Source organism: Triturus cristatus, chromosome 6, assembly GCF_964204655.1.
Source record: "Triturus cristatus chromosome 6, aTriCri1.1, whole genome shotgun sequence".
Lineage (NCBI taxonomy): Eukaryota > Metazoa > Chordata > Amphibia > Caudata > Salamandridae > Triturus > Triturus cristatus.
Window position 1 is genome coordinate 320,429,668 of NC_140589.1, and position 24,599 is coordinate 320,454,266.

Below are 24,599 nucleotides of genomic sequence, written 5' to 3' on the forward strand. Positions count from 1 at the left end.
TTCAAGAAAATGTTTCCGTAGGCGTGGTACATTAAAGAGGGCTTTTTTCCAGGACAATAAAAAGCAACATTCCGCATATTAAATGAACAGTTGTCAATCTTTCGTCCGTATAAAAACAGTTACCACCATCACTGGAAGGAAAGAACAAGCGACTCACCAAGTCATCTTGATGTATAGCAGTTTATTGTCTCTGTGTTTATAATTAAATTAGGGCGAAATCCTGACATAGAATAAGGATATCTAAATCAAACGCCTAGAGATAACATAGGCCAGTAGGCAAATTCACATAAGAGGGAAAGAAAAGTCTCACTGAGTTTTCTTTCTTTGTAAGACCACTGAATGGAAATAACTTGATGTACAACCCAGTGCTAAACATCCAGGCTAAACCTCGAAGGTGAAGTAAAAAACTAAATGAATAAAGTCAGCTCAAGGCTGATCAATGAATAAAATGTTATTATCTTCTGTATAAAACGCGATGAGACAGAAAACTGCACTCACCAAAGGGATGAGAAATAATAGCTCAAGAGAAATTCATTAGTAGTTTCATCCAGATAGGGTGCTAAAGGGAATAAATAAAATGCACAATTTCACTAACCAAGGGGAAAATTCTCACAAACGTAAAAGAATAACCAGGGGCAATAGATGCCTAGTACCACCAGTTTCTCTGTCTCTACCACAGCGTTCTGGAAAGTGTGTTGATGGGCTGTGAATAGATAAGTAAAGTGCTGCATCTCCATGCCGACGTGCACGTGGAGCCGGTGCTAGTGAGCGTTCTAGGCCAAAGGTGACCACATATCCGAAACCAACGCAGCTCCACACCAATGAGCATACGGAGGCGGGGAGCCAAAAACATACTCCCAAGAGGGCAGACGCAATCCAGTGCTCTAAGCCACAGGAAAGGAACAAAAAAATGGCAAGTGTATCAGGTACATGCTGAGATGCCAAAGCAGGTTTTGATAATTGGAAGAGTGATCCCAGTGACAGAATAAACAACAAAGTTAATGATAAGGAAGACACACAAAGATAAGCTGGTTTTGGCAACTGGGTTACTAGTCGAGAGGGGTGAAACCCTTCTCAAGCAACAACCACAATTTTAGTGAGGGTGAAAAACAAGCAAATCCTAAATTTACCTGTATTCAATCCCCTGATAGCTTGACATAAAAGCAGTCAGGTTTAACTTAGAGGCAATGTGTAAAATATGTATGCAGCACTTCAAACAGCAATAAAGTAAAAACACAACTCAAGAGAAACCCCACACAAATCTTTCAAAAATAGAGTAAAATTTAATAAATTATTTGACACCAAGATTACTAAAAACTCAAATTAGTAAAACAGGAGCTATGCAATTTTAAACATCTGAGTATATTTAGATCTTAAAAGCACAAAGCGCCAACTGTGGTTATCTGGACGTGCCACACAGCAACAAAGTCACAAGTTCAGGCCGACTGCGATAGAGTGAGGGCTGGATACCGGGACCAAGTTAGGCACTCTGAACAAAGTACATTAACTCCTTGATGGGGTGCTGGGGTGTTGCAAGATCTAGTGTAGAGGATGCATCGCACAGTGGTGGTTCCAATGAGCTGCGGGCTGTGGTGCGAGGTCCTACATCGAGGATGTGCTGTGCTGGGACAGTTCCTAGGAGCTGCGATGTGAGGTCCTGCGTTGAGGATGCATTGCACAGTGGCAGTTCTAAGCAGCTGCAGGGCTATGATGTTAGGTCCTGTGTTGAGGAGGTGTTGCGCAGCGGTAATTCCGAAGAGGTGCGGGGTCCTGTGTCAGAGATGCATCGCATAGCAGCAGTACCGATGCCGACCTGCGATGAGATGTGTTGCACTGCATCGTTTCCGCCCAAAAGACCACAGTTTGTCAGGAAAAGCACCTTCAGGTTCAATTCCAAGTGTCAAGGACAGGGATGACACTACTTGGCTGGCAAGACTCATACCAGGTAGAGTCCAGGTGCATGTTTCAAGGTGATTGGAGCCTTTTCTGTCCCTGAGGCTCTGATCAGAAGGCTAGCCAACTAGCTCTTGGATTCACTCTGGTGGTCCAGGATTCAAGATGCAGGTTCAGTGCTTCTCACTCAGGCAGCATGACAGCAGAGCAGCAGTCCTTCCCGCACCAGAGCAGACCTTCTTCTGAGTTTTACATAGGTTCATAGGTGTACTGAAGAGTTGGGTCTGAGGATCCACTATTTATAACTGGTACCCACTTTGAAGTGGAAGAATCTTCTAGAATCCTCCCCCTAAAGAGGTTCCTGGATTTTCCAGCCTCCTACCATGGCCCCAGCTTGTCTGGTGGTACAAAAGGATAGTAAAACCCTTTGTGAGTGTGCTGAGGCAAAGTCTTTGTGATGTGCAAGTGTCTCACTGTCTAGTAGTACTACACGAAGACCAACTGCCATCTACGCTTAGTCATGTGACCCAGAATACAGGCTGCAGGCATCAAATGGTTCAGAAAAAGAATATGACAACATTGTAAAAGTTGCTTTTTTTAAGAATTGTGACTTAAAATCCAACATTTACATTAAAAGGGTTTTAAATTATATATTTTTTAAAACCAAACTCGGCATTCCTACTTGCTCCCAATTGAAAGTTATCACTTATTAAAGGTATTAAGGTAACCCTATGTTATCCTATGGGAGAGGTAGGCCATGCAGTAGTGAAAAACGAATTTAGGAGTTTGGCACTACCAGGAAATGTAAACTTTAAAATTCAATGTCCAACTTTTTAAATACACTGCACCCTTCCCTATTGGCTCTTTAGCGCCTACCCTAGGGGGAACTTATATGCATGAAAAAGGAAAGATTAGGCCGGACCAAAGGTTTCTTTTTGCCAAGTCAAAATGGTAGTTTAAAATTGCAGATATGTTCAAAGGGCTACTTAAGTGGGTGGCACAATAAGTGCTGCAGCCACTAGTAGCATTTAATTTACTGGCCCTGTGTACTTGTAGTTCTACTTTACTAGCGGCTTACAAGTAAGTTAAATATGCCAGTTGGGTGTAAGTCACTTTTACCATGTTTAAAGTAGAGAGCACAAGCTCTTTAGCACTGGTTAGCAGTGGTAAAGTGTGCAGAGTCCTAAGGCAAACAAAAAAGTGAATTCACCAAAATAGGAGGAGAAAGACAAAAAGTCTGGGAAGAACATCCTAAGGCTGACAGGTCTAACAGCTGGGTTGCCAAAACAGGTTCTGACAATGGAAAAAGGTAACCCAGTAACAAACTAAACAAAAAAAAGTTACTAAAAACACACAAAGATAAGGTGGGATGCCAAAACAAATTCTAAAAATGGAGAAAGCGGTCTCAGTGACAATGTCAACCACAAGAATAGCACAAATAATATTATTCATAAACAGGAGTGGTTACCACACATAACCCATCAAAAAAAAGAATTTTTCAAGAGGTACATCAACTTTACAATTTTACAAAAAAGAAAGTTTTCCAAAATGGAGAGAAGGAACAAATTACATCCAGTGCCATGAATAATGATATGTACTACTTATGAAGACATTCCCATCTTTTTATGTGTGGAGACTCTGCAGTCGTAAAGATACTATTAGTAAAATACCTTTGTGACTAGCAAACAATCGTAAGGTTACACAATAGTGCAAGTTTACCATTGTGAATCAGTTTCAGAATGACTAATATGACAGGCAATAGCCTTCCACTGCATTGAGTTGGCTACACTTTGAGACTCTGCTTGTCTGTTAAAATGTCTAAGCAAAACACTTAGCACTACCAGTCGGCTCACAGATTGCCAAGTTAACTAGGAGGGAAAATTCAATTTAGGGTACATAAAGTTGAACCAGAGCTAAGTGACATAGTTTTTACAGTCATGTTAATGAGATCCAAAATGCCCAAGGTTAATCATATCACATATACATTGGTTACAAAGAGAGATTATAAAATTGTGTGACATAAATGTACAAAAGCCTTTTCACCATACTATCTCAAGAAAACACCATGCATGAAACAGAACTCAAGTTTCACCCAAGAGTCTTGATCCTGGGGCATTCTCACTTGAGGAGACACACATCCTGACCTGAAAAACCAAAAGGGTCATGGCGAGGCAGGGAGGACTGGGAATGCCATTGTAGGGTCCGCAGATGTGGCAGCCACAGTGAATAAATTGCAGACCCTCAAACCAGAAGATCTGGGAGTTCCTTGTTTGGCGAGACTGCATGATCCAAAGAAAATATTTTTATGGTGTCTCCTTGTCTTATGTGTCAATAATTAAGAGCAAGTTGACACAGACCATTTTACAGTACACTCTATAAAGAGAAGTAAATGCTTCCACCCTCTCCAAATTACATGAGTAGTATCTAGGACACTAACATCTTTCAACGACTATGTAAATAGGAACTTACCTTGTTTTTTAAAAAAACAGTTCCGTATTGAAGTGGACAGTGTAGGAAGCTGGCTTTCTATATAGTGCACTAAAAAGAAGTACACTGTGTAGAGTCCAGTGGGTCCCTGATTGGCTTACAGAGACTAAAGTAGATAATACTAACGCTCTCTTTTGTGGTAGTGTGGGCAAGCAGTTAGGCTTATCTGAGGGTAGTGCTAAGCAGTTGTTGTACTCACAGAGGCAATAAATGAGACACACACTCAAAGAATAAATCCGAGACCAAATTAGAAAAATAACACTTCTATTTATATATGTTTCAAAACCAAAAACGTTAGAAATTTTCACAGGTAAGTAAAACGTTTAAAGCTATGCGCTTTTACACACAATGAAATCCTATGGGAAGAAAAGTCAGAGATGCATAAAGGTAGTTACAGTCAGTTTTAGGGGTCCACCTTCAGGGTTCGGAGTTGTGGTGGGCCAAAGGCCAAAGTAGTAGCAGCAGTTCTCCGGGAACTGCCCAAGTTTTCCGGGATCAGGGTGCTGGTGAGGTTGTAGGTGGGAATGCTACTGGAAACAGGCTGCACAGGGGACTTGGAGACATGCTTGAAAGCTCCCAAACAGGGGATTAGGTTGCTAGGGTTCTTTGGAGCAAGGCAGCACAGCCGGTTCTTCGGTACCCAGGCCGGGCGGCTTGGCTGCATAGTGGTTAGGGCAGCTGGGCTGGTGCACAAAGATGCTCCTTGTGGTTCGAGGCAAACAGTTGTGAGGGGCAAAATCAGGACAGCTGTGCCACTCACAAAGTGGGTCTCAGTGATGCTGATGTACTTTGATGGCTGCTGTTTCGTGGTGCAGTTGGAGTCCGGACTAGACTCTCACTGTTGGTGTTTAGTGCAGGGGGTAGGGTAGCCTGGAGTTGTTGCTGCAAAGCTCCTGTTGGTCCTGGTGTCTTCACAGTCAGTGAGGAGACAGATATGACCTTCCAGAGCATGAGTACCTTCTCCTGGTTTTCCACATCATTTGTTGGGACATGGAGCTGCAAGGTGGTTAACCAGACTCTGCTTGTCAGTGCTTGTGGACTGCAAGGGAGTAGCACCTCTACTCCAAAGGAGACTGTAGGTAATTTTCGAAGTGCTGGCAGGCTTCCTAAAGCTTTGATAGGTCTCTAGCTTGCAGGACGAGTCACTCTGTCACAATTGTTGATAGAGTTGCGAGCAAGGAGGGGTTTGCGCCAGAAAGTTCTCAGCTCTACTGCTGTTCTCACCAGGCAGTGGCTCTTCTTCGTCTTTCTTTTCTTGATCCATCGAATCTAAGTTCTTGACTCCAGGGGTGCCACCTACATACTCAATTTAGGGACGTTAAGGGGAGTAACAGGTAGTAGCCAATGGGCGCCTACCTTAAGGGTGGCTACACCCTCTATATGATCCCTTCCTGTGGGAAGTGGGCATAACTCTGACCCTAGAATGCTAATTCTGTCCAAACAAGATGGAGGATTCTGAAAAGTGTGGTCCACATCAGCTAGTCCACCTTAGGGGTGGTGCTGGCTTGAGGTGGGCACACCTCCTAATCTTAAACACTTTCCTACATGTCTTGCAGCCAAAATTGGGTCAGGACAGGGGAGGTGGGCACCTCCACTATCTGGAATGTAGTTCCTGCTTGGTGGAGGTGTGGACATTACACTCAGAACATGCTTTGTTCCTGACCTCCTAGACCAAAGGCTTTCACCTCAGGGGGTCAGAAACGTGTCTTGGGTGGCTGGCTGGTCTAGACCAGTCAGTAGACACACTAGGGATCGGTAGGGCTTCAGGAGGCACCTATAAGGTTCCCTCTGGGTGCATGTATTGATAAATCCAGCACTGGTATCAGTGTAGGTTTATCAAGAGAAGGTGTTTGGTACCGAACACTTTAGAGGCACAGTGAAGCCATCATGTAACTGGGATACTTGTAATGATGAGTAGCCAGTCCACGTACTCGGTATGGCTTCCCTGTGCATTTCTGGTATCTAAGGGTGAACGTAGATATCACAGGGACACATCCACTCCTGCAGATATGCCCATACATGGGTATAGTCACTCTGCCTTTGGGCTGTAAGGCCTGCTGTAGAGATGAATTACCTATATCACATGCAGTGTTTTGCAGGCATGGCACACAGGGGTGTGCACCATGTCGACTCTTCATTTTCCTCTGCACCAAGACACGTAGGCTGCAATGCCAGTTTGCATGAGATTGGTGAGGGGCCTATTAGGGTGGCACAATTCGTGCTGCAGCTCTTATGGACCCTCTTTAGTTTCGAGGCCCTACGTACCAGAGGTACCACTTACTAGGGATTCATAGGGATCCTAAAGGGGTGCCAATTGTGGAACAATGGTACAGTTTCAGGAAAGAACACTGGTACCGGGACTGGTACCGGGGACCAGTTTAGCAGAACCCAGTACTCTTTCAGTCAAAGTTGCATCAGATAACAGGCAAAAGGTGAAAGGGTGTGGGGGGGGGGGAGATACTGCAACAAAACCCCCGTTTCCTACAGACAGCATTAAACACAATTTGATTTTGTCAGGGAAAGTAACCCTGCACATGTTCTCAATTTTTGTCCCTGAGTTTGCCCATATATTTTTCAATTTGTTTGAGAAGATTTCAACATAGCAATGCCCAATCTGACATTATTGCACTTTTACATAGCCCTTCCTTGGTGGCTTATGAGACAGAGGATACCCTAAACTCATTTCCTATTCCCTAAACGTTGTGAGAAATTACTTCTTTTAACATCTCAATTCTAGGTCCAGATCATTGACAGATTACTGTTCATTGTTGGATTATTGATGCACATTGGGACACTGTCTGAAGACATATAAGATGTTAAATATTGAAATGCAAAATATCAACCAAAAATATTGAGTACAAAACTGTATGTAATGGACAAAATATTGCCTACAAAAATATAGAATTCTAAAATGTTGTCACGAAATAGGTACATTTATTGAAATTGAAATAATCTGCAGTATATTAAATTTGAAAAATATATGTATTTTTCATTTATATTTATTTAAATTACATCTAAAAACATAATACAAATCATTTTTAACATAACAACATAACACAAAAATATTAATTGATGTATTGTAATAATAGTAATAATAAAAAATAGTAATAACACATATGCATTCAATTAAATGCAAACAAATCAACATACTGTATAAATAATTAAAATGATAAATAATCTTTATAATAATATAAACATAGTAACAATAATAAACAATAATTAAAACACCTAATATGCATAGTTAAACATATACCTATAATATAAAACATACAAAATCATTTATTAAATATTGTATTGTTTAAAATTACATAAATAAAAATAAAAAAATACTTTTTAATATTAAATCACAAAAAATAAATCTTAATGAAATTAAAAACAAACTATTCAGATACAAAATTGTAGGGGTCAAAATTACTATTCTCACTCCAAATTATTCAACAGTAAGAAGAGTGTTGGACTTTATAGGAGTTAGATTTACTATTTCACACTCCAACGTAAGCAACAGTAGAGAAAATGTTGGACTATGGTGGGGTCAGACATACTATTCCCACTCAACCCTGAACAACAGCAGGGAAAGTGTTGGATGTTGAAGGTCTGAGTTACTATTTCTGGCCTTTAGGGGGGGGGGTCAACTTTACGATTCCCACTCCAACTGGGGCAAGAGTAGGGATTTCCACTCCAACATAAGAAACAGCAGTGAAAGTGTTGGACTTTGAAAGGGTCAGATTTACTATTCTCAGTCCAATGTACGTAACAGTAGGGAAAGTGTTGGGCTTTGAGGGGTTCATTATCAGTCCAATGTAAGCAACAGTAGGGAAAGTGTTGGACTACGGAAGAGTCAGATTTACTATTCCCGCTCCAACATAAACAACAGTTAGAAAAGTTGTGGACCCTGGAGGGGGTCAGATTTACTATTCTCACTAGAATCTTAGGAAAAGAAGGGAAAAGGTTGGGCTTTGGAAGGAGCCATATTTACTATCCCCAGCCCAACGTAAGCAACAGTAAGGAAAGTATTGGACTCTAGAGCTTTCAAATTTAGTATTCCCTTTCCATCATAAGTAGGGATATTGTTGAAGACTAAAATAACTTATATACTCAAAACTATTACAATAAAAGAAATATATAAAATATATATTTTTCAACATTACAAACATTATATAAAAACTGTAAAAATAAACTGAAAACAATATTTACCTATATAAACAAACATTAAACATTATATACATTTTTATAACAGTCCCCTACACACTACCCCAAAAAGTCAACACCCACAAAAACATACTAAAATAATATTTGAAATGAATTAACATTACGCATTCATTTAGTTCTTAATACTAAAACCAATTTTAAAAAACTAATTACAGGCAATTAATATACACAAAACTAAAATCAATTAATTTGTTAAGAACATCAACTATGTGATTAATCAGTTGAAAATGACAACAATTAATTACCCTGTTTATTACAATTATCTATTAGATAATGCAGTGTTCAAATAATTTACATAATTACTAATCAAATTAACAAATTAAAAATAAAAAACATTATAAATATTTAAAATTCAATATTAAAAACTTCCTACCCTATTCCTAATAAACCAAACAACCTGCCAATAGATACATTCAAATAATGATACAATGTTATTTGTGTCTCCCAATATTTCTGAAACAATATTTTGGCAGAGCACATCTAGGAAAGATGCCTTCTTACCAATCCCTGTCTATGAGATCCATTTTTTGGTTTGCTATCCATGAAAGTTTTTAGAAGAATTACTGTAATCACATTTGGTGCATCTGTTTTAGGGTCAGCTAATATGATCCCAAGTATATTTGTGTACAAGATGAGCATCTGAAGGCTAATGACTGTTGCCAGCATTAAATGGAACAACCACTCTACAGAAATTCTTTACTTTGGCTTTCAGTCCTTTTCCAATTAATCTTATGTACATAGGGTCTCACTTAAAGTTTGGCAACTAGGATAGGATAGTCATTTTTAAAGCGCTCGAATGCCGCGGCGTCTTGGTGCTGGGAGTGTACGGAGAGAGACTGGGCTGTAGAGCCAATGATTTAACTCATTATCTCTGTCAAACAGGCATGAAAGCCACTAGCGACGGTCTCTGGTTGTTTGGACACAGCTATCACGAGCTGAGAGTCATCAGCGTACGAGACCAGGGTAAAGCCATGCTTTCTGATGAGTCTGGCCAAAGGAGTAACATATATGTTGAATAGCGTCGGAGACAGGGCTGAACCCTCCGGTACTCCGCAAGGGAGATGAAAGGTGTCGGATCGTAGACTGTCCCAATGTATGTTCTGCTCCCATGCTGCTAGAAAGGAAGAGAGAAGGGCCAGAGTTGTATCCTCAATCCCCACGTCCTTCAGCCGCTGCACTAACACCGTGTGGTTCACGGTGTCAAATGCTGCCGATAGGTCTAAGAGGATAAGAACAGCTCTGCCCCCCCATCCATCACTCTGCAAATATCCTCCATTGCCATGATCAGGGCCGTCTCAGTGGAATGGCATGATCGAAAACCATGCTGGGTAGAGTCAAGCAAGGTATTGGAGTCGAGATATTGGGTTAACTCCCTGTTGACGGATTTTTCGAGAATTTTGGCTGCTACCGGCAGCCCTGAAATTGGACGATAATTTTTGGTCTCAGTGGGGTCGAGGGCCGGCTTTTTAAGGATTGGCCTACTACATGCTTTTTCCAGACACAAGGATAGATACCAGACTCTAAAACTTGGTTTAAAAGGGGGTTAGATGTGCACTAATCTTTCCAGAGACTAAGTGCATAGTGGCAGCGGGACAGTGTTCATTTGGAGAACCTGATTTTATAGATAGTAGGAGGTTATTCACATCCTCCTGAGAAAACAACAGGGAACTAGTTAGTTGGCAATGAGCTACCTTCTCCTCCGATAATAGCCTCTTACACCCATATGTGAAACAAGACGTGTTCAGGAGATCGTTGTAGATCAATTGCACCTTGTGGAAGAAAACAGATTCCAAAAGTAGCCAGTTTGTAACAAAAGGCTTGGTCCAGTCTAAACTAATAGCCTGCTGCGGTTTGGCTAACAGTTGGATAGATTTAAAAAATCCTTGGAGGAATTGCTAGACTCCTCAATTTTTGCAGTAAACTAGGCATGTTTGGCTTCAATAATTGCCTCCTTATATTGTTCTAACACTAAATTGTAAGCCACTTTGTGTTCCTTACTGTAATCCGATCCACAAGTTCACTCGCTTCTCCTACATTTGACCTTTATGCGTTTATGGTCTGGTCCATACCATGGTGAGGTAGCCGGGCCTTTTACCATAATAGTTTTTTCAGGTGTTACACGGTTAACTGCTGTTCGGATCCAGTTGTCGAACTGGTGGGCTGCTTCATCATTATCCATGACCAAAGTAGGGGGGCACATGTTGAGGACCTGTTCTAGATCATTACCTTGTATCTTGTTCCACAACCGCGTTTTTAGCCTGGATGGTCTGTTTGGGATAGAGTGAATGGGCTGTGTTATCTTAATGTCAAAATAAACCGCCCTATGGTCTGTCCAGGGTAATGATGAGGTTTTGGCCACAGTAATTTTTGTATTGTTGGTGTGGCCAGCTAAATCAATAGGTTCCGACATTATTTGGGTAAAACTGTATTCTGCTAGGTTATCAAGGAGTCTGATAGTGTCTGAATTGTTGCTTAACTCCAGATGATAGTTCAAATCACCCAAAATAGTGAGTGAGGGGAAATCTAGACATGACTCTAGTAGGGTCTGGAGGGTTTGCGAAAAAGCCGCTCTGGGGCCAGGTGGCCGGTAAACGAGTAGGCCTTGGAACGTGGAAATATTATTTATCTTAATGAAAAAACGCAACTATGTATGGCAGCCCCCGGCAGGTAAGTCAATTAATGGTCCCAGCGGGCAGGGAGCCATTGATTTTTTGTTTCAAAAAGGCCTTATTACGTTTGTGGCAGTTGCAGTGGCGCAGCAGTGGCGGTTCACCGTCTGATGGATTATGACTTTCAAAGTCGTACCAGTGGTGGACCGCTGCCCGCGCCAGGGAACCGCCGTTCCTTGCACTGATGCAGTGGAGGCTTAATGTAACATGCTGAATTGAGCATATTATGAGTTCCTCCACTGCCAGCCATTTCTTGGCAGGCTCCCCGTCATGATAAGGCTAGGAACAAAGCCCCTATGCCCACCTGCCATGGAGATGAATTCAGGGGGGCACAAAATGTGATCCCCTGTCTGCTATCACCCGCAGTTCCGGCATGGTACATTTTTGCCGTTCCCATTGCTGTGCCTGTTTTTCTGGCACTGCCATGGGAACGTCAAAAGGACAGTCGCTTTGCACGAGAAACACTCGTAATCAGGCGGTCAGTCCTTGCAGGGCTTTGGTGGTGCTGGGTCGTCGGATACCTGGCGCAGCACCGCCAAAGTTATAATTAGGCTAAAAACTCCTCCAGGCAAGCTTATTAAAAACAGTATCTGTTCAGAAATGTTCTCTGCCATCGGTGCAACCACCAGACCAAACTCTAAACTAGCCCCCAGCAGGAGACTGGAGGCCATAGTATCAGCTGACCTGGCAGGCTAGCAGGCTGTTGGCCCAAACTTAAATGAACCTCATAAATTCCAGAAGGAGAACACTCTCCCCTCAACCATCTCCACACTATAATTGCTCATACCATCATCACGAGAGGTCAGTTCTAGTTGCACCACAAAAGCTCCCCATATAGATAAAAATCCCCAGGGATCAGTTTCAGTTGCAGCTTTGAAGCACACCTTATTATAACTAAATATAAGATAACATGATACCAAGGCAGCAAGGAGTTAATGCTCAACAACCGAAACTGTATCCATAACATGAAAGACATGTGTAGCAAGCAAAGCACTCACATTGAGGTTAAATGTCCATATGTTTCGGATCCAACCATGATTCCTCACCGTTGGAATCTAGGAGTCAAAGGAAATTGTGAAAATAAAAGGTCTTTCCCAATCATAAAGAACTACCTTAACTGTATCACAACGTCTAGATATAGAAATATTCAACAGTGAGATCCCATTATACATGCAATTGTACTGGCGATAATAGATGGTTGGGTCTATTTTGCTGTTGCCCAACAAGAACAGTTAAAAAGAGGTTTTGCTCTATCTTTAACTGGAGATATTTTACATAAGTATTTTGGGGCATATTATCAAGAAACAGTGTTAAAATTATTGCCGCTTTAGTGGCAGAAAACTGCCGCTAAAGCAGCGATAATGGGCTTGATAATATGCCGCAGAGAATTCCCTTAGAAGCCCATGTTCTGGTGTAAACATGGGCTTCTATGGGAATTCTCTGCGGCATATTATCAAGCCCATTATCGCCGCTTTAGCGGCAGTTTTCTGCCGATAAAGCGGCGATAATTTTAACGCCGTCCTTGATAATATGCCCCTATAACCAGTAAAAAAACTGGAGTAAATCCATTCTGTAACACTTTTCTTACTCGTGTGATAACGATTATGTGGTGGTACTCTAATAAAAGAGAGGTAGATGCAGTTGAACTAATAATATAAGTTTACTCCATAGAAAGCTCCATCCACAGCTCCACCTCCAACTGTGTACCAACATCAATTGCCCCAGAAACATTCCACTAACTATACATCAACATGTAGTAGAATCTACAAGATTCCACATTCCACTGTTCCATCCCAATATAACACACATATCCCTTTCTACACAAAACATAAAAACAACTTATAACCCAAAATAACATGAGTATACACGAAGCACTTAATTTATAAATAACAACATTTTGAATCTTTCAGGACTCCTCCGGCTACTATTCCATCCTCTTTGTTGCTTCCGCCTTGTTTCTTCCACAATTTCTTCACATATTTTTGCAACTCTATTGAAGTTCCAAATACAACCATCTTCTGTTTTCACAGCATTTTTAAATGCTTTGTTGACCTTCAGATGCTTGCTGAACTTGGAATTCTGTTTATGAGTAAAAGGAGCCGTGACCTTCACAACATCAACATTTTCAACACACACAGCCTTAACTGTTTTCCTCTCATCCATATTCCTTTTCCTATCTTCTATTTTCCTCTTCACTTTGCTCTTCCGTACTTCATCATCAACACACACTTCGTTACCCTTACATTAATATGTCCAAGACGGCGACAACATGGAATTAGCTCTCCTCCCTCTGAACAATTCAAGAGGAGCTCAACCAGAGGTTCCATGAGGAGTAAGCCTGTAAGCTTCCAAACAATTCATAAGTTCCTTTTTTCAGCACTCATTGCTACCTGTATAGCCCCTTTAATTGTTTGGTTTAGTCTTTCCACCATGTCATTAGTTTCTGGGTGATACAGAGCATACTTCTTGTATTTATGAAAATTACACTCTCCATACAACCTGTACTCTATTATCTGTTAAAACAGACCCTTGTAAACCTTCTCTTGTAATGACTTCAGAAAAAAACTTTGCCACTTTCTCAGAGCTGACATCATTCACTACTTTTACTTCTGGCCATCTTTAAAACAGATCTATCAGCACAGTAATGAACTTTCCTTGTGCCACTCCACTCAATAGCCCCATTATATCCACAGCAATCTCATCCCACGCTCTCTTAGTTCTCGAATTACCATGGGCTGTTCTTTGGTCTTACATACTTTATCTCTCCAACAATATTCCCTGTACTCCCTTACTACTCACTCTATCTCGTAATCCATCGCCGGCCTCCAGTAACTCAAACATAACCGGTTCTTAGCTCTGGAAATGCCTTGATGACCTTCGTGAGACATACAATTCGATTTCTTCTGTATTGATTCTGGAGGAATCAACCTAGTTTTTTGGAACACTATTCCTTCATCCCATAACAACTCATCCTCAATGCATCAAAAAGGCTTCACCTCCTCTTCTATCACCTTCTTCTCTCCCCAACCATTTTCCATATTCATCATCACATTTTGCAACACCCTATCTTTACAGACTTCTTTCTTCTACTCCTCCCTCGCCACAGCTCCTTCACCTACTACACATCATTCATCATCTACTTCCTCATCCTCTTCCACATCACCTTTACTGACCATCCTAGACAAGCAATCTGCAACTCCATTACTTTTCCCAGGCACATAAACAACCTGAAAATCAAATTCTTGTAGTGCTTTACCCATTTCACAAATCTTCTGAAACTATTTACCACTCCTTTTCTCATGAATACCTCTATTAATGGCTTATGGTCCATTCTTACTGTGAACTCATCACCCCATACAATTTTTTCAAATGTCTTCACTGCCCAGAAGACCGCAAGCGCTTCCCTTTCAATAACTGAGTACCTGATCTCAAAAGGTTTAAGGGCACGTGAAATAAAAGTCACAGTTATCTCAACTCCACCTCATCTGTGAGAGAAAGTAGGACTCATCTCGTCGATGCTTGCATCTATACATATCACATTTTCAACTACTGGACAATAACTTTAATTTTTTTACATTCTGCAGTTCTCCTTTCAACCACAAAAATTAATCTCCACACTTCTTATCCCACTTTAATTCAACATTCTTTCTTAACAAACTCCTCATCACAAAAGTCTTTGCTGAAAACGTCTCAATAAATTTACTATAGAGTTTAACTAAACCCATGAAAGATGCTAACTCTTCCTTGTTTTGTGGAACAGGTATTAAACTGGACCACGGAAGGGTTTCAACCCTTCTGTGGTCAACATTGAACACACTAGGTTTATCTAGTGTTTGCCATCAGATCAATCAATCAGCATTTGTAGAGCGTATCAACTGTTACCCCTAGGGGTATATGGGAGTTGGGCTGTCGAAAAGGCAAGTCTTGAGTCCCTTTCCGAAGTCCGCTTAGGAGAGGGCTATTTGAAGGTGTAGGGGCAGGTCATTCCAGGGCTTGGCAGCGATGTAGGAGAAGGAGCAGCCCCTGCTGCGGCTGCAAAGGATGCGGGTGGTGTTTGCAAGCGCAAGTGAAGAGGAACACAGGGGTCATGTGGGTAGATGGAAGCTCAGTCCATGGTTGATTTAGGCTGGTCCTTGATCGTGTATGGCTTTGTAGGTGTGTTTGAGGATCTTGAACTGGCATCTCTTATGGATAGGGAGCCAGTGGAGGTTTCTGAGGTGGGTGGTCATAGGGGTCAGTTTGGGGAGGTCCAGGATGAGTCTTGCTGCGGATTTATGTATGGTCTGGAGTCTTCTGAGGAGCTGGGTGGAGATGCCGGTATAGAGTGTGTTGCCGTAGTCGAACCGGCTAGTAACAAGATCCTGAGTGACAGTCTTTCTGGTGTTGACAGGGATCCATCTGAAGTTTCTGCATAGCCTGCAGAAGGCGTGGAAGCAGGAAGAGGTGACTATGTTGACTTGTTGTTCCATGGTCAGTATGCTGTTGAGGATGATGCCAAGGTTGCATGCATGATCTATTGGCACAGGGGTAGATCCGAGTTCTGCTGGCCTCCAGCTGTGGTCCCACATAGAAGTGTTTTTCCCGGAGACCAGTACTTCTGTCTTGTCGGAGTTAAGTTTAAGGCAGTTGGTTCGCATCAAGTTGGCTAAGTTGGTCATGGCGTCTCTGAAGTATGTTCTGGGGGTGGAGAGGTCCTCGGTCAGCAGCTGGATGAGTTGCAGTCATGTGCATAGGAGATTATGTGTAGGCCTTGGGATCTGACGCTGTCTGCACGGGGGTCATGTAGGTGTTGAACAGAGTGGGGCCGAGAGATGATCCTTAGGTTGCGCTGCATATGATGTCCTTGGGTTTGGAAATCAAGGGAGGCAGACAGATGCTCTGTGTGCGTCCTGTAAGCAAGGAGGCGACCGACTTGAAGGTGTTTTTTTTGTATGCTGATGCTGTGGAGTCTGTTGATGACGGTGTGGTGGGATACAGTGTCAACCACAGCAGAGAGATTGAGGAGGATTAGGGCAACAGACTCCCTACAGTCGAAGAGGGTTCTGATGTTGGCTGTAGCTGCGATTACCATGGTGCTGTGGTTAGCATGAAATCCTGATTGGGAGGCATCATGCAGGTGGTTTTGTTCCAGGTATTCGGTGAGCTGTTGGTTGATGGCCTTCTCGAGTACATTGGTAGCGTACGAGAGCAGGAAGATCGGTCTGTAATTTTGGAGTTCACTGGGGTCACAGAAGGGTTTCTTTAGGAGGGGTCTGACCTCTGCATGTTTCCGTCTGTCTGAGAAGGCTGCTGTGATGATCGAGGTGTTGATGATGCTGGTGAGTTTTGTGCTGATTCAGTTGTTAACAAGGTTAAAAAGACAGTGGGGGCATGGGTCGGTGGATGCCCCGAATGAATAGATGACATAATGGAAGAGGTAGTCTGCATGGTGAGTGGTGACTATGAGGTGATCATTCGGCTGGTGTGAGCTGATTAGCTGAGGATGTTGACGTTGAGGGCAGTGGGTTACGGGTAAAAGTTGCTGTAGATCGTGGCAATCTTGATGTGAAAGTAGTCTGAGAGGGTGTTGTAGGAAAGTGACTCTGTTCCTAAATAGGTATAGTGTGTACAGGGTCCACAATCCCCAGAGGTTTGACAGAGGCTAAAGTTAGATATAACCTTACTCTCTAAAGTGGTAGCTTGGTCGAGCAGTATGGCAGTATCAGAGGACAGTTTAAAGCATTTGTTGCACACACTCAGTCAGCAAATGGTCTCACACACTCAAGAACTGAACTCTAGGCCAATGTTTTTTGTATAAATATATGTAGTTGTTTTATTTTTAGAACCAACAATAGGTATCAAAATATAATTTCTCAGTTTGAGATACTTTGGATAAATACTTTTCAACAGGCAATAGACTTTTGAATATAATAGTTACAGTGGTTGCAATAGGCAACACAATTTCAAACACAATAATACATTGAGCTCAATGGGAAATTCAAGCTAAATGCATTTAGTTACTTTAAGGATTACATTTCTAATTCCAGGACTGGATCCTAGATTCAGTCCTGGGATAGTTCCTCGAAACAGGTGAGTAAATACATTTTAGTTACTGTTGTGATTTTTAAGCAATATTTTGGTATTTTAAAAGTTGACACTTAGAAACTTTTTCTAATGAAATCACCAAGGTTATCCTATGGGAGGAAATTCACTTAGCAGGTAAGTGGAGTTATCGTTACATTTTCTAGGGAAGTAGATCAGAGTAGAGGTTGCACTGCCAGGGGCACTCGGGCAGCTGGGTGCAGGGTGCTTTTGAGCCTTCGGGCGCTCAATGGATTGCAATGGAGAAGCTCAAGGACGAAGAAAGGCTGCAAGCTCGGGGACGAAGATGCTTCAGGTGCGACCACCACTTCGAGAGGTAAGTTGAGTAGTTGGAGGATAGGTAGGCACCCGAGTGTTGGGCACAGGGGGCCGCAGGACGCCGGGTGCAGAGGTGCCTTTTAGCGTCGGGAAATCTTACCCTCGGCTGGTCGCGGTTGGAGGGGTCCCTGGTACTGAGGCTGCAGGTGTTGTCAGGAGTGTCGAGGTGGGTCCTTGGGTGCTGGATTCGGGGTCACAGTCGCCGGGGGGACGTCCTCGTGGTCTTGGTCCACTCCGGCACAGGCCAGGCTTGGCGGATGCAGAGTGTGCAGGGTTCGCATTTCCTGGCTGATGCCAGGGGTCAGTTACTTGCTTTGAGCAGTACCACTGCTCGTGGGAGTCCCAGTTGCTCAGAGTCACGAGGTAGCCAGGTCCTCCAGGGTTTGTGAGGTTGCTGGCCACTGGAGATGCCAGGGTTTAGCAGGAGCAGGTTCGAGGGTCGACAGGCCAGTAGGGTTGGGGACAAAGCAATTGGTGTCTTCCTCTTGGTAGCTGTTGCACATCGGGTCTTCTTGCTTCTTGATCTTCTTTGCTGTTTCGGAATCTGGAACTAAGGAAGGAAGGTTCAGGGTGCCCCTAAATACTAGATTTAGGGGCGTTACAGGTAGGTAAAGGGCAGGGACCAATAGGTCCCTGCCCTGGGGTGGGTACACCCCCTATCCTGCCACTCTCCTGTGGGAGGGGGGGCAGTAGCCTAGTCCTGATTGGGTAGGGCTCCCCATCTTCTAGATGGCGAGAGCCCGGAGATGTGCTTCACCTCGCCTTCCCCACCTGAGGGGTGGGGTTGGCAGAGGCTGGCACACCCCCTTTCCTTCCTTGAGTTTTCCGGACAGTCTTCCCGCCAGAGTGGGGGTCAGAACCGGTAGGGGCCAGTTGCTGAGTACAGCAAGTGGCCTGGAGAAGCTCACAAAGGCGGTATGCCTTTGAAGCTTCCCCTGCCCATCCTGTGAGAGGAAACCTAGCACCTCGCCCAGGATGTGCATTGTTGCAGGCCCAGGAGAGCGGATGGCTCTCTTCCCAGGGGTCCAGCAACATGTCTGCTGTGTGGCAGCCTAGGCAGCCCCTCAGACAAGACGTGGATTGTAGGTTAGGTTCATTGTATCGTGCATTGTACATTAAATCCCACACTGGCATCAGTGCGGGTTTAATGTGCTGAAAAGTTTGATACCAAACTTCTCAGTCTTCAGTGCAGCCATCATGGTGCTGTGGAGTTCGTGTTGATGATCTCCCAGCACCATATACTCTTAAATGGCAGCACTGCACTTACGGTACCCAGGAATGGACCTGGGTACTGTAGGGGCACAGAGCTCAGGCACCTGTGCCCACACCACTGGCATAGGGCACCCAGCTAGAGGGGTGTCTGATGTCTGCCAGGGCAGTGTGTGTTGTGGGCAGGGCACACAGGGAAGTGTGCCCTGTCGACTCTCTGTTCAGTTCTGCACCCAGACACTCAGCCTGCAAGGGTACAGGGCCTCTAAGGGTGGCACAATAAGTGCTGCAGCCCTTAGGGGCCTTCTCTGGTCACAGTGCCCTGGGTACCTATGGTACCATTTACCAGGGGCTGACCTGTGGCCAGAGATGCCAATTGGGTTTAGGCTGTCATGCAGTTTTAGGGAAGGAACACAGGCCCTGGGTACCTGATTGGCAGGAGCCCAGGGCACACTCAGTCAAAGTACATAAGCAATTCAGCAAAAAGTGAGGAGCATACCATGCAAGAAAGATGGCACTTTCTCAGAGGTGTCGCAGAGTTCTTGGGAGGGGTGGATTTTGTTTTTTCTGTGGCTGCCGGGTTGGAGAATTCCTTGACTATCTTGCAAAGTTCTTTCTTGTGGTTGGCTGCTGTAGCGAAGTGGACCGTGAAGGCTGCTTTCTTGGCTTCCTTGATGCGTAGGTGGTAGTTGCTGAGGGCTGATTTGTGAGCGGCTCTGTCGGCGGGGTTCCTTGTGGATCGCCAGCGTTTCTCAAGTCATTTCTCGAGCATCCTGATTCAAGGCACTTGACGTCTTTCGTGACACCGCTAGGGGCATCCAACGTTTTTTAATGAATCATGCAGGGCATAATTCAAGGGATATCTAATATATTGGTCTTCCAGGATGTGTTAGTTTGGGGTGTGAATAAAGCGAGACATAATGCAACACTAGTGTGTGTTAGAAAAGATGGAATAAGCTGGACGGACCATCGAGTTGGAAAAGTGCAAATTTGAGTGAGCTGAAGTGAAATATTTGAGTCATGCATTGCCTTATGAGGGAGCGAAATCTTAAATATAGTTTGGTGGAGGTCATCGAAAAAACACCTTTACCTGAGGATAAGGACCAATTACTTTGCTTCTTAGGCTTAGCCGAGTATCACTCCAAGTTCATAGATAATTTTTCTGAGAAGGTTCATGTATTATTTGTCTTGATGAATAAAGCAGTAACATTGTTGTGGTCCAAATCCAGCCAACAAGCATTTGAATTAGTAAAGAGTCCATTGTCAATGTTGTGGTTTTGAAGCCATTCGATCCCAGTGATGATACCATTATTGTAACTGATGCAAGCAATGATGGCTTGGGAGCTGTGTTGGTACAAGTGGGAGAGGGGCGTAAAAGAGTGGTGCGCTTTGCGTCATATACCTTGAAGGGAGCAGAAAGCACTTATCACACAATCAAAAAGAAGTTGTCAGGCTGCTTATGGTGTGTACAACCTTTTAGAACCGTTGATCGGGACACACGCTTTCAGTTATGCACTCATCATTGACTTATTAACCACAAAAGGACCTGGGAGGTCTACATGACACATTGCAAAGTGGTTGCATTGGCTGCAAAGGGGATTGGTAAAAGGCAGTTTTAAAGGCCAGCTAGGAAGGTGGAGTGTTTGAATCGGCCCAAGCATGTATGGGAATAACTTTCCGTAGTTGATGGCATTGTAAGAAGGTATGATAGATTGGTGGTTACAATGAATTTGCACCAGAGACTGCTGGCATTATTGTATGAAGGACATGGTGGCATATCTGCCATAAAAAGGAAAGCATGCAAATATTTTTGGTACCCGGCCACGGATAGGCAAATTGAAAGATTTGTTCTAGATTGAGTAATTTGTATGTGTAGTGCAAGAAACACCAATTATTCCCTTTCCATTTCCAGGAAGGGTGTGGAAAAAGGTTATGATTGATAGCTGTGGTCCGTCTGATTGTCTGGGTCAAGAGGGCAGATTTGCCATTGTGATGTTAGATTACTTCTCCAAGTAGACTGAGGTAGCTTGGATGAGGTAGGTTAAATCATCTAACGTGATTTCCTTCTGCAAAAGAATTTCTAGGAGGGACGGTTGGCACTGTGTGGTGGTATCAAATAATGGTCGACAATCCACTTCAGTCTATCAAATTTCACAGGACAGCTGTGTACCATAATCGTGAGAATGTATTGATCAAACATTCAACCGTATATTGGGGTAAAATGTTCAGCATGCGGTGTGTGGTAATTTGTGTTGTAGACTGCAAGTGAAAAACTTGTTGTCGAGTTATAGGACTGTCACTGACAAGACGCCATTTTTTTGGTGAAAGGGATGCACTGATGTTGTGCCTGCTTGGATGGAAAGGACTGAGTGTGGAAGTGTGGATAGCATGACACTTGAAGATGAAGCGAAGAAGTTTCAAAGTCTGTGTGCTCAAAGGCATAATGAAAAGATAAGGAAAAGAAATAAGATAATTGTGAAAAGTAATGTATTTGAGAGTATGTCCGGGAGGAATATGCACAAAGGGGTTGTCTAATCCCAAGGAATTGGAAGATGAGAAGGGTAACAAGGTGAGAATTTCTGATGGAAAGTAGTGGAACATGAGGAAATCTACTCTGTGTAGTGAAATGGAACAACAGTTGTGGCATGATTCATTTCCTTCCAATAAGACTGATGTTTCTTTAGGGAACATGAAGGAGAGGAAAAGACATACTCGTCTGACTAGGGAACCTAAGAGATTGGAGGATTATGGGGCATATTATCAAAACAGGCGATAAAATTATCGCCGCTTTAGCGGCAGAAATCTGCCGCTAGAACGGCGATAATGGGCTTGATAATATTCTCTATGGAATTCCAATTGAAGCCCATGTTAAATGTGAAGGACATCTAACATGGGCTTCAATTGGAATTCCATAGAGCATATTCTCAAGCCCATTATCGCCGTTTTAGCGGCAGTTTTCTGCCGCTAAAGCGGCTTTAATTGTATCGCCTGGCTTGATAATATGCCCCAGTGTATGTTAAATAGCTTTCCTCAAATTTTCATTTTTATGTTATGTATGGTGAAGAGTTGAAATGCAATTTTGTACAACAGTAGTTTTGTATTATAGTATTTTCTTGTTGTTGTAAAGTTCTAAAGAAATGTCTGAAGTCTATTTGACTCTAAGTAATTTTGTCCAACTGTAGCTTTGCATATTAGTAATGTTCATGTCGTCATAAGGTTCCAAAGATATTTCTAAAGTCTAGCGTTTCATGGGAAAGGGGGATGTGTTACATTCTGTGTAGGCTGGTAGAGCTCATGCTACAGCTGTGGTGAGAATGTTGGGGCGGAATGTCGGGATTGGAAGGCAGGTGAGCTGAGAGAGCAGTTGGAGTAGGTGAAGCCTGCCTGGAGTCGCGTCTTCTCACTTCAATAAAGTGCCTGCTATTCCACTAGTTTGTGTTGTTATTGTGTCACTGCTGTAAAAGAGGTGTAGAGGTAATGATGCTGGTAATAGTATTTATTTTGGAGGGAAAAGTAACAATGGTAATGACACACACTTGAGTTTGACAAAAACATTTAAAAAGCTTACTGCATTAAAGAAAACACAAAAAGTGATTGCTTTGTATAAAACCAAAATGTGTGATAATTCACTGTATTTGTCTGATCTAAAATAGCCCCAATGTAAGCACTCAAGACATGGACAGATACACAAAACAGCCAATAGCATGATGCGAGAGTGTAATACTGCTCTGAGAGGAGGCACAGCCAGCTCCATGCATATTTTATAGCACTGATCTCAATATATCAGCCACTCCTCTCATCCCTAATGTTGCTATTGAAAAAGCACCTTTTGTTTAGCCTTTTTGTGCTTTTCCACTTTTTTTTCTAATTCCCTTTGTATAAAAAACCCAGGACACTGGTCCGTCTGACACCCGGTTCACTCCATATCAAAGAAAACAATTTGCTGGACTGTCATCGCCAGCCTTCTCTATGGCAGTGGTCCAGCCATCCCTCATCACCCATTCCCGGATGCTACAGCTCCTGTTACCTTAAACACATCAGTGCACCAGCGCTGTTCTTGTTGAAGACAGTCCTCCCAGGCATGTGCCCACCTTCGTCTTTATCACAAAGCCTGTGGTGAGAGGGGCTGAGTGAAGAAATGATGACACTGTTCACACTTGTTCGCCAGACAAGCCTGCTTCTCATCAGCTGTTGGACCGGCTCGCGCTCTCCTTCAGTACAGGTGTGAATATGGACGGTGCCGTTGTCACTAAAGCACCTGCTGACCAAGTCCTGGAAACAGGTATAAAGCACTATGCACATTGGATCTGTCCTGCTGAGCGTAGCAAGGGCGCCATCGGGCTTAATGGAAACAAGCATTTGCAATGCAATAGGTCTCGCATTTGCGAGAGTTGGAGCTATTGGCATTGTAAATGACAATGCCTTTTATTTATGCGTTTGAAAACCTGCAAGCGGCGCATAAACATGCACTTTGTATGCATAGTCCTTGCTTACGAGAAGCAAGGCTTGCAGTAAAGGAGACTGCCAGCCTTGCTTCTCGTAAGCAAGGACTATAAGTGCTTGTTTAGGCACCGCTTGCAGGTTTTCAAACGCATAATTAAAAGGCATTGTCATTTACAATGCCAATAGCTCCAACTCTCGCAAATGCAAGACCTATTGCATTGCAAAGGAGGCTGCCACGGGAGGCTGAGCACTGCTTATAATTATGGCGCCGGCCGCGTGCTTGCATCGGCTCTGCTCGGCCAATCGCGCGGGGTGCTAGCAAAGTATTACCCCCTAGATTTAATTGTAAATATGTAACTGTAGCTCACAGAGATAAAGAAGTCAGTAATACGGGGCTTCGCTTTGACACAGACTAGAGGGCGCTTCTTCTGTGAGGTTAGTGAAACTTTGCAGTTTTATGTCTGACTGGTTAAAGGTTAGTGGAGAGAGCCCCCCACTTGCAGCTTTTATGCTGCATATTGGTTATCTCTCCTTAATGTAGCTTTGAAAGAGGTTCAGGGTCTCTAAAGCAACCTGTAAGCTCTTTTAATATTTTGTAAAGGAGTCACTCCTCAAGCTGCTTGAGCCATGACAATATTTTTTACAGCGGCTTATTAAATAAAATAGAATGTGCTCTGTTTATTCACGGTGTCCAATTAAATGCCATGAATTACTTTTGATTTATTAGGGCATCTTATAAAACTAACAACGCTCCTTCGTAGGCGCAGGTTTTTTTTCCGGCTTTGAGAACGGGTTTCTATAGTGTAAGTGTCCCCTCCTACTGTGATGGCTGAAAGGGTTTTTGTTGTGTGGGCATTATTTAATTAAACGGCAGTTGGAGAGACTGTGCGCATGGGAGCAACATTTCATTAACAAAAGGTATGGCTTGTCTCCCTGGACTTAAAGTAATAGGTAGCAATAGCAACAGTGCTTCTTCGTAGTGTGACAGCTGCGAGGGATGTTGAAGTGCACTATTGTAGGGGTGACACATAAAGGTACAGAAGACGTGTAGGCTTTTAGATGTTCTTTGGCGTGTGTACATAATTTATTTAAACGGAAACTTGGTGAGACTGTACGTATAGGAGCAATTTTTTATCAGCAAATACTGTTGACGCTCCTTTGTAGGCGCAGCCTTATTTTTTGCTCCCACAACAAATTTCTATAGCGTAAGTGCCCCATCTTACTGTGATGGCTGCTAAGATGTGTTATGCCAATGCAGTATGTGTGTGTTATCGTCTACTGATAAAGTTG

The 24,599-nt window shown here is 43.1% G+C and overlaps 1 protein-coding gene across 6 annotated transcripts in view; it reads right to left on the reverse strand.

Annotated features, from left to right (window-relative positions):
* Window positions 1-24,599, reverse strand: part of LPIN1 (lipin 1) — a 421,902-nt gene that overhangs the window by 232,565 nt on the left and 164,738 nt on the right. For 4 of the 6 annotated variants that reach the window (XM_085610673.1, XM_085610675.1, XM_085610681.1 and 1 more), the window contains exon 2: window positions 12,257-12,313. The exons of the other annotated variants lie outside the window; for them this stretch is intronic. In XM_085610673.1, coding sequence (XP_085466799.1) covers window positions 12,257-12,313 — 57 coding nt within the window. The remainder of the gene's footprint in view (window positions 1-12,256; window positions 12,314-24,599) is intronic. 6 annotated transcript variants of the gene reach the window in all.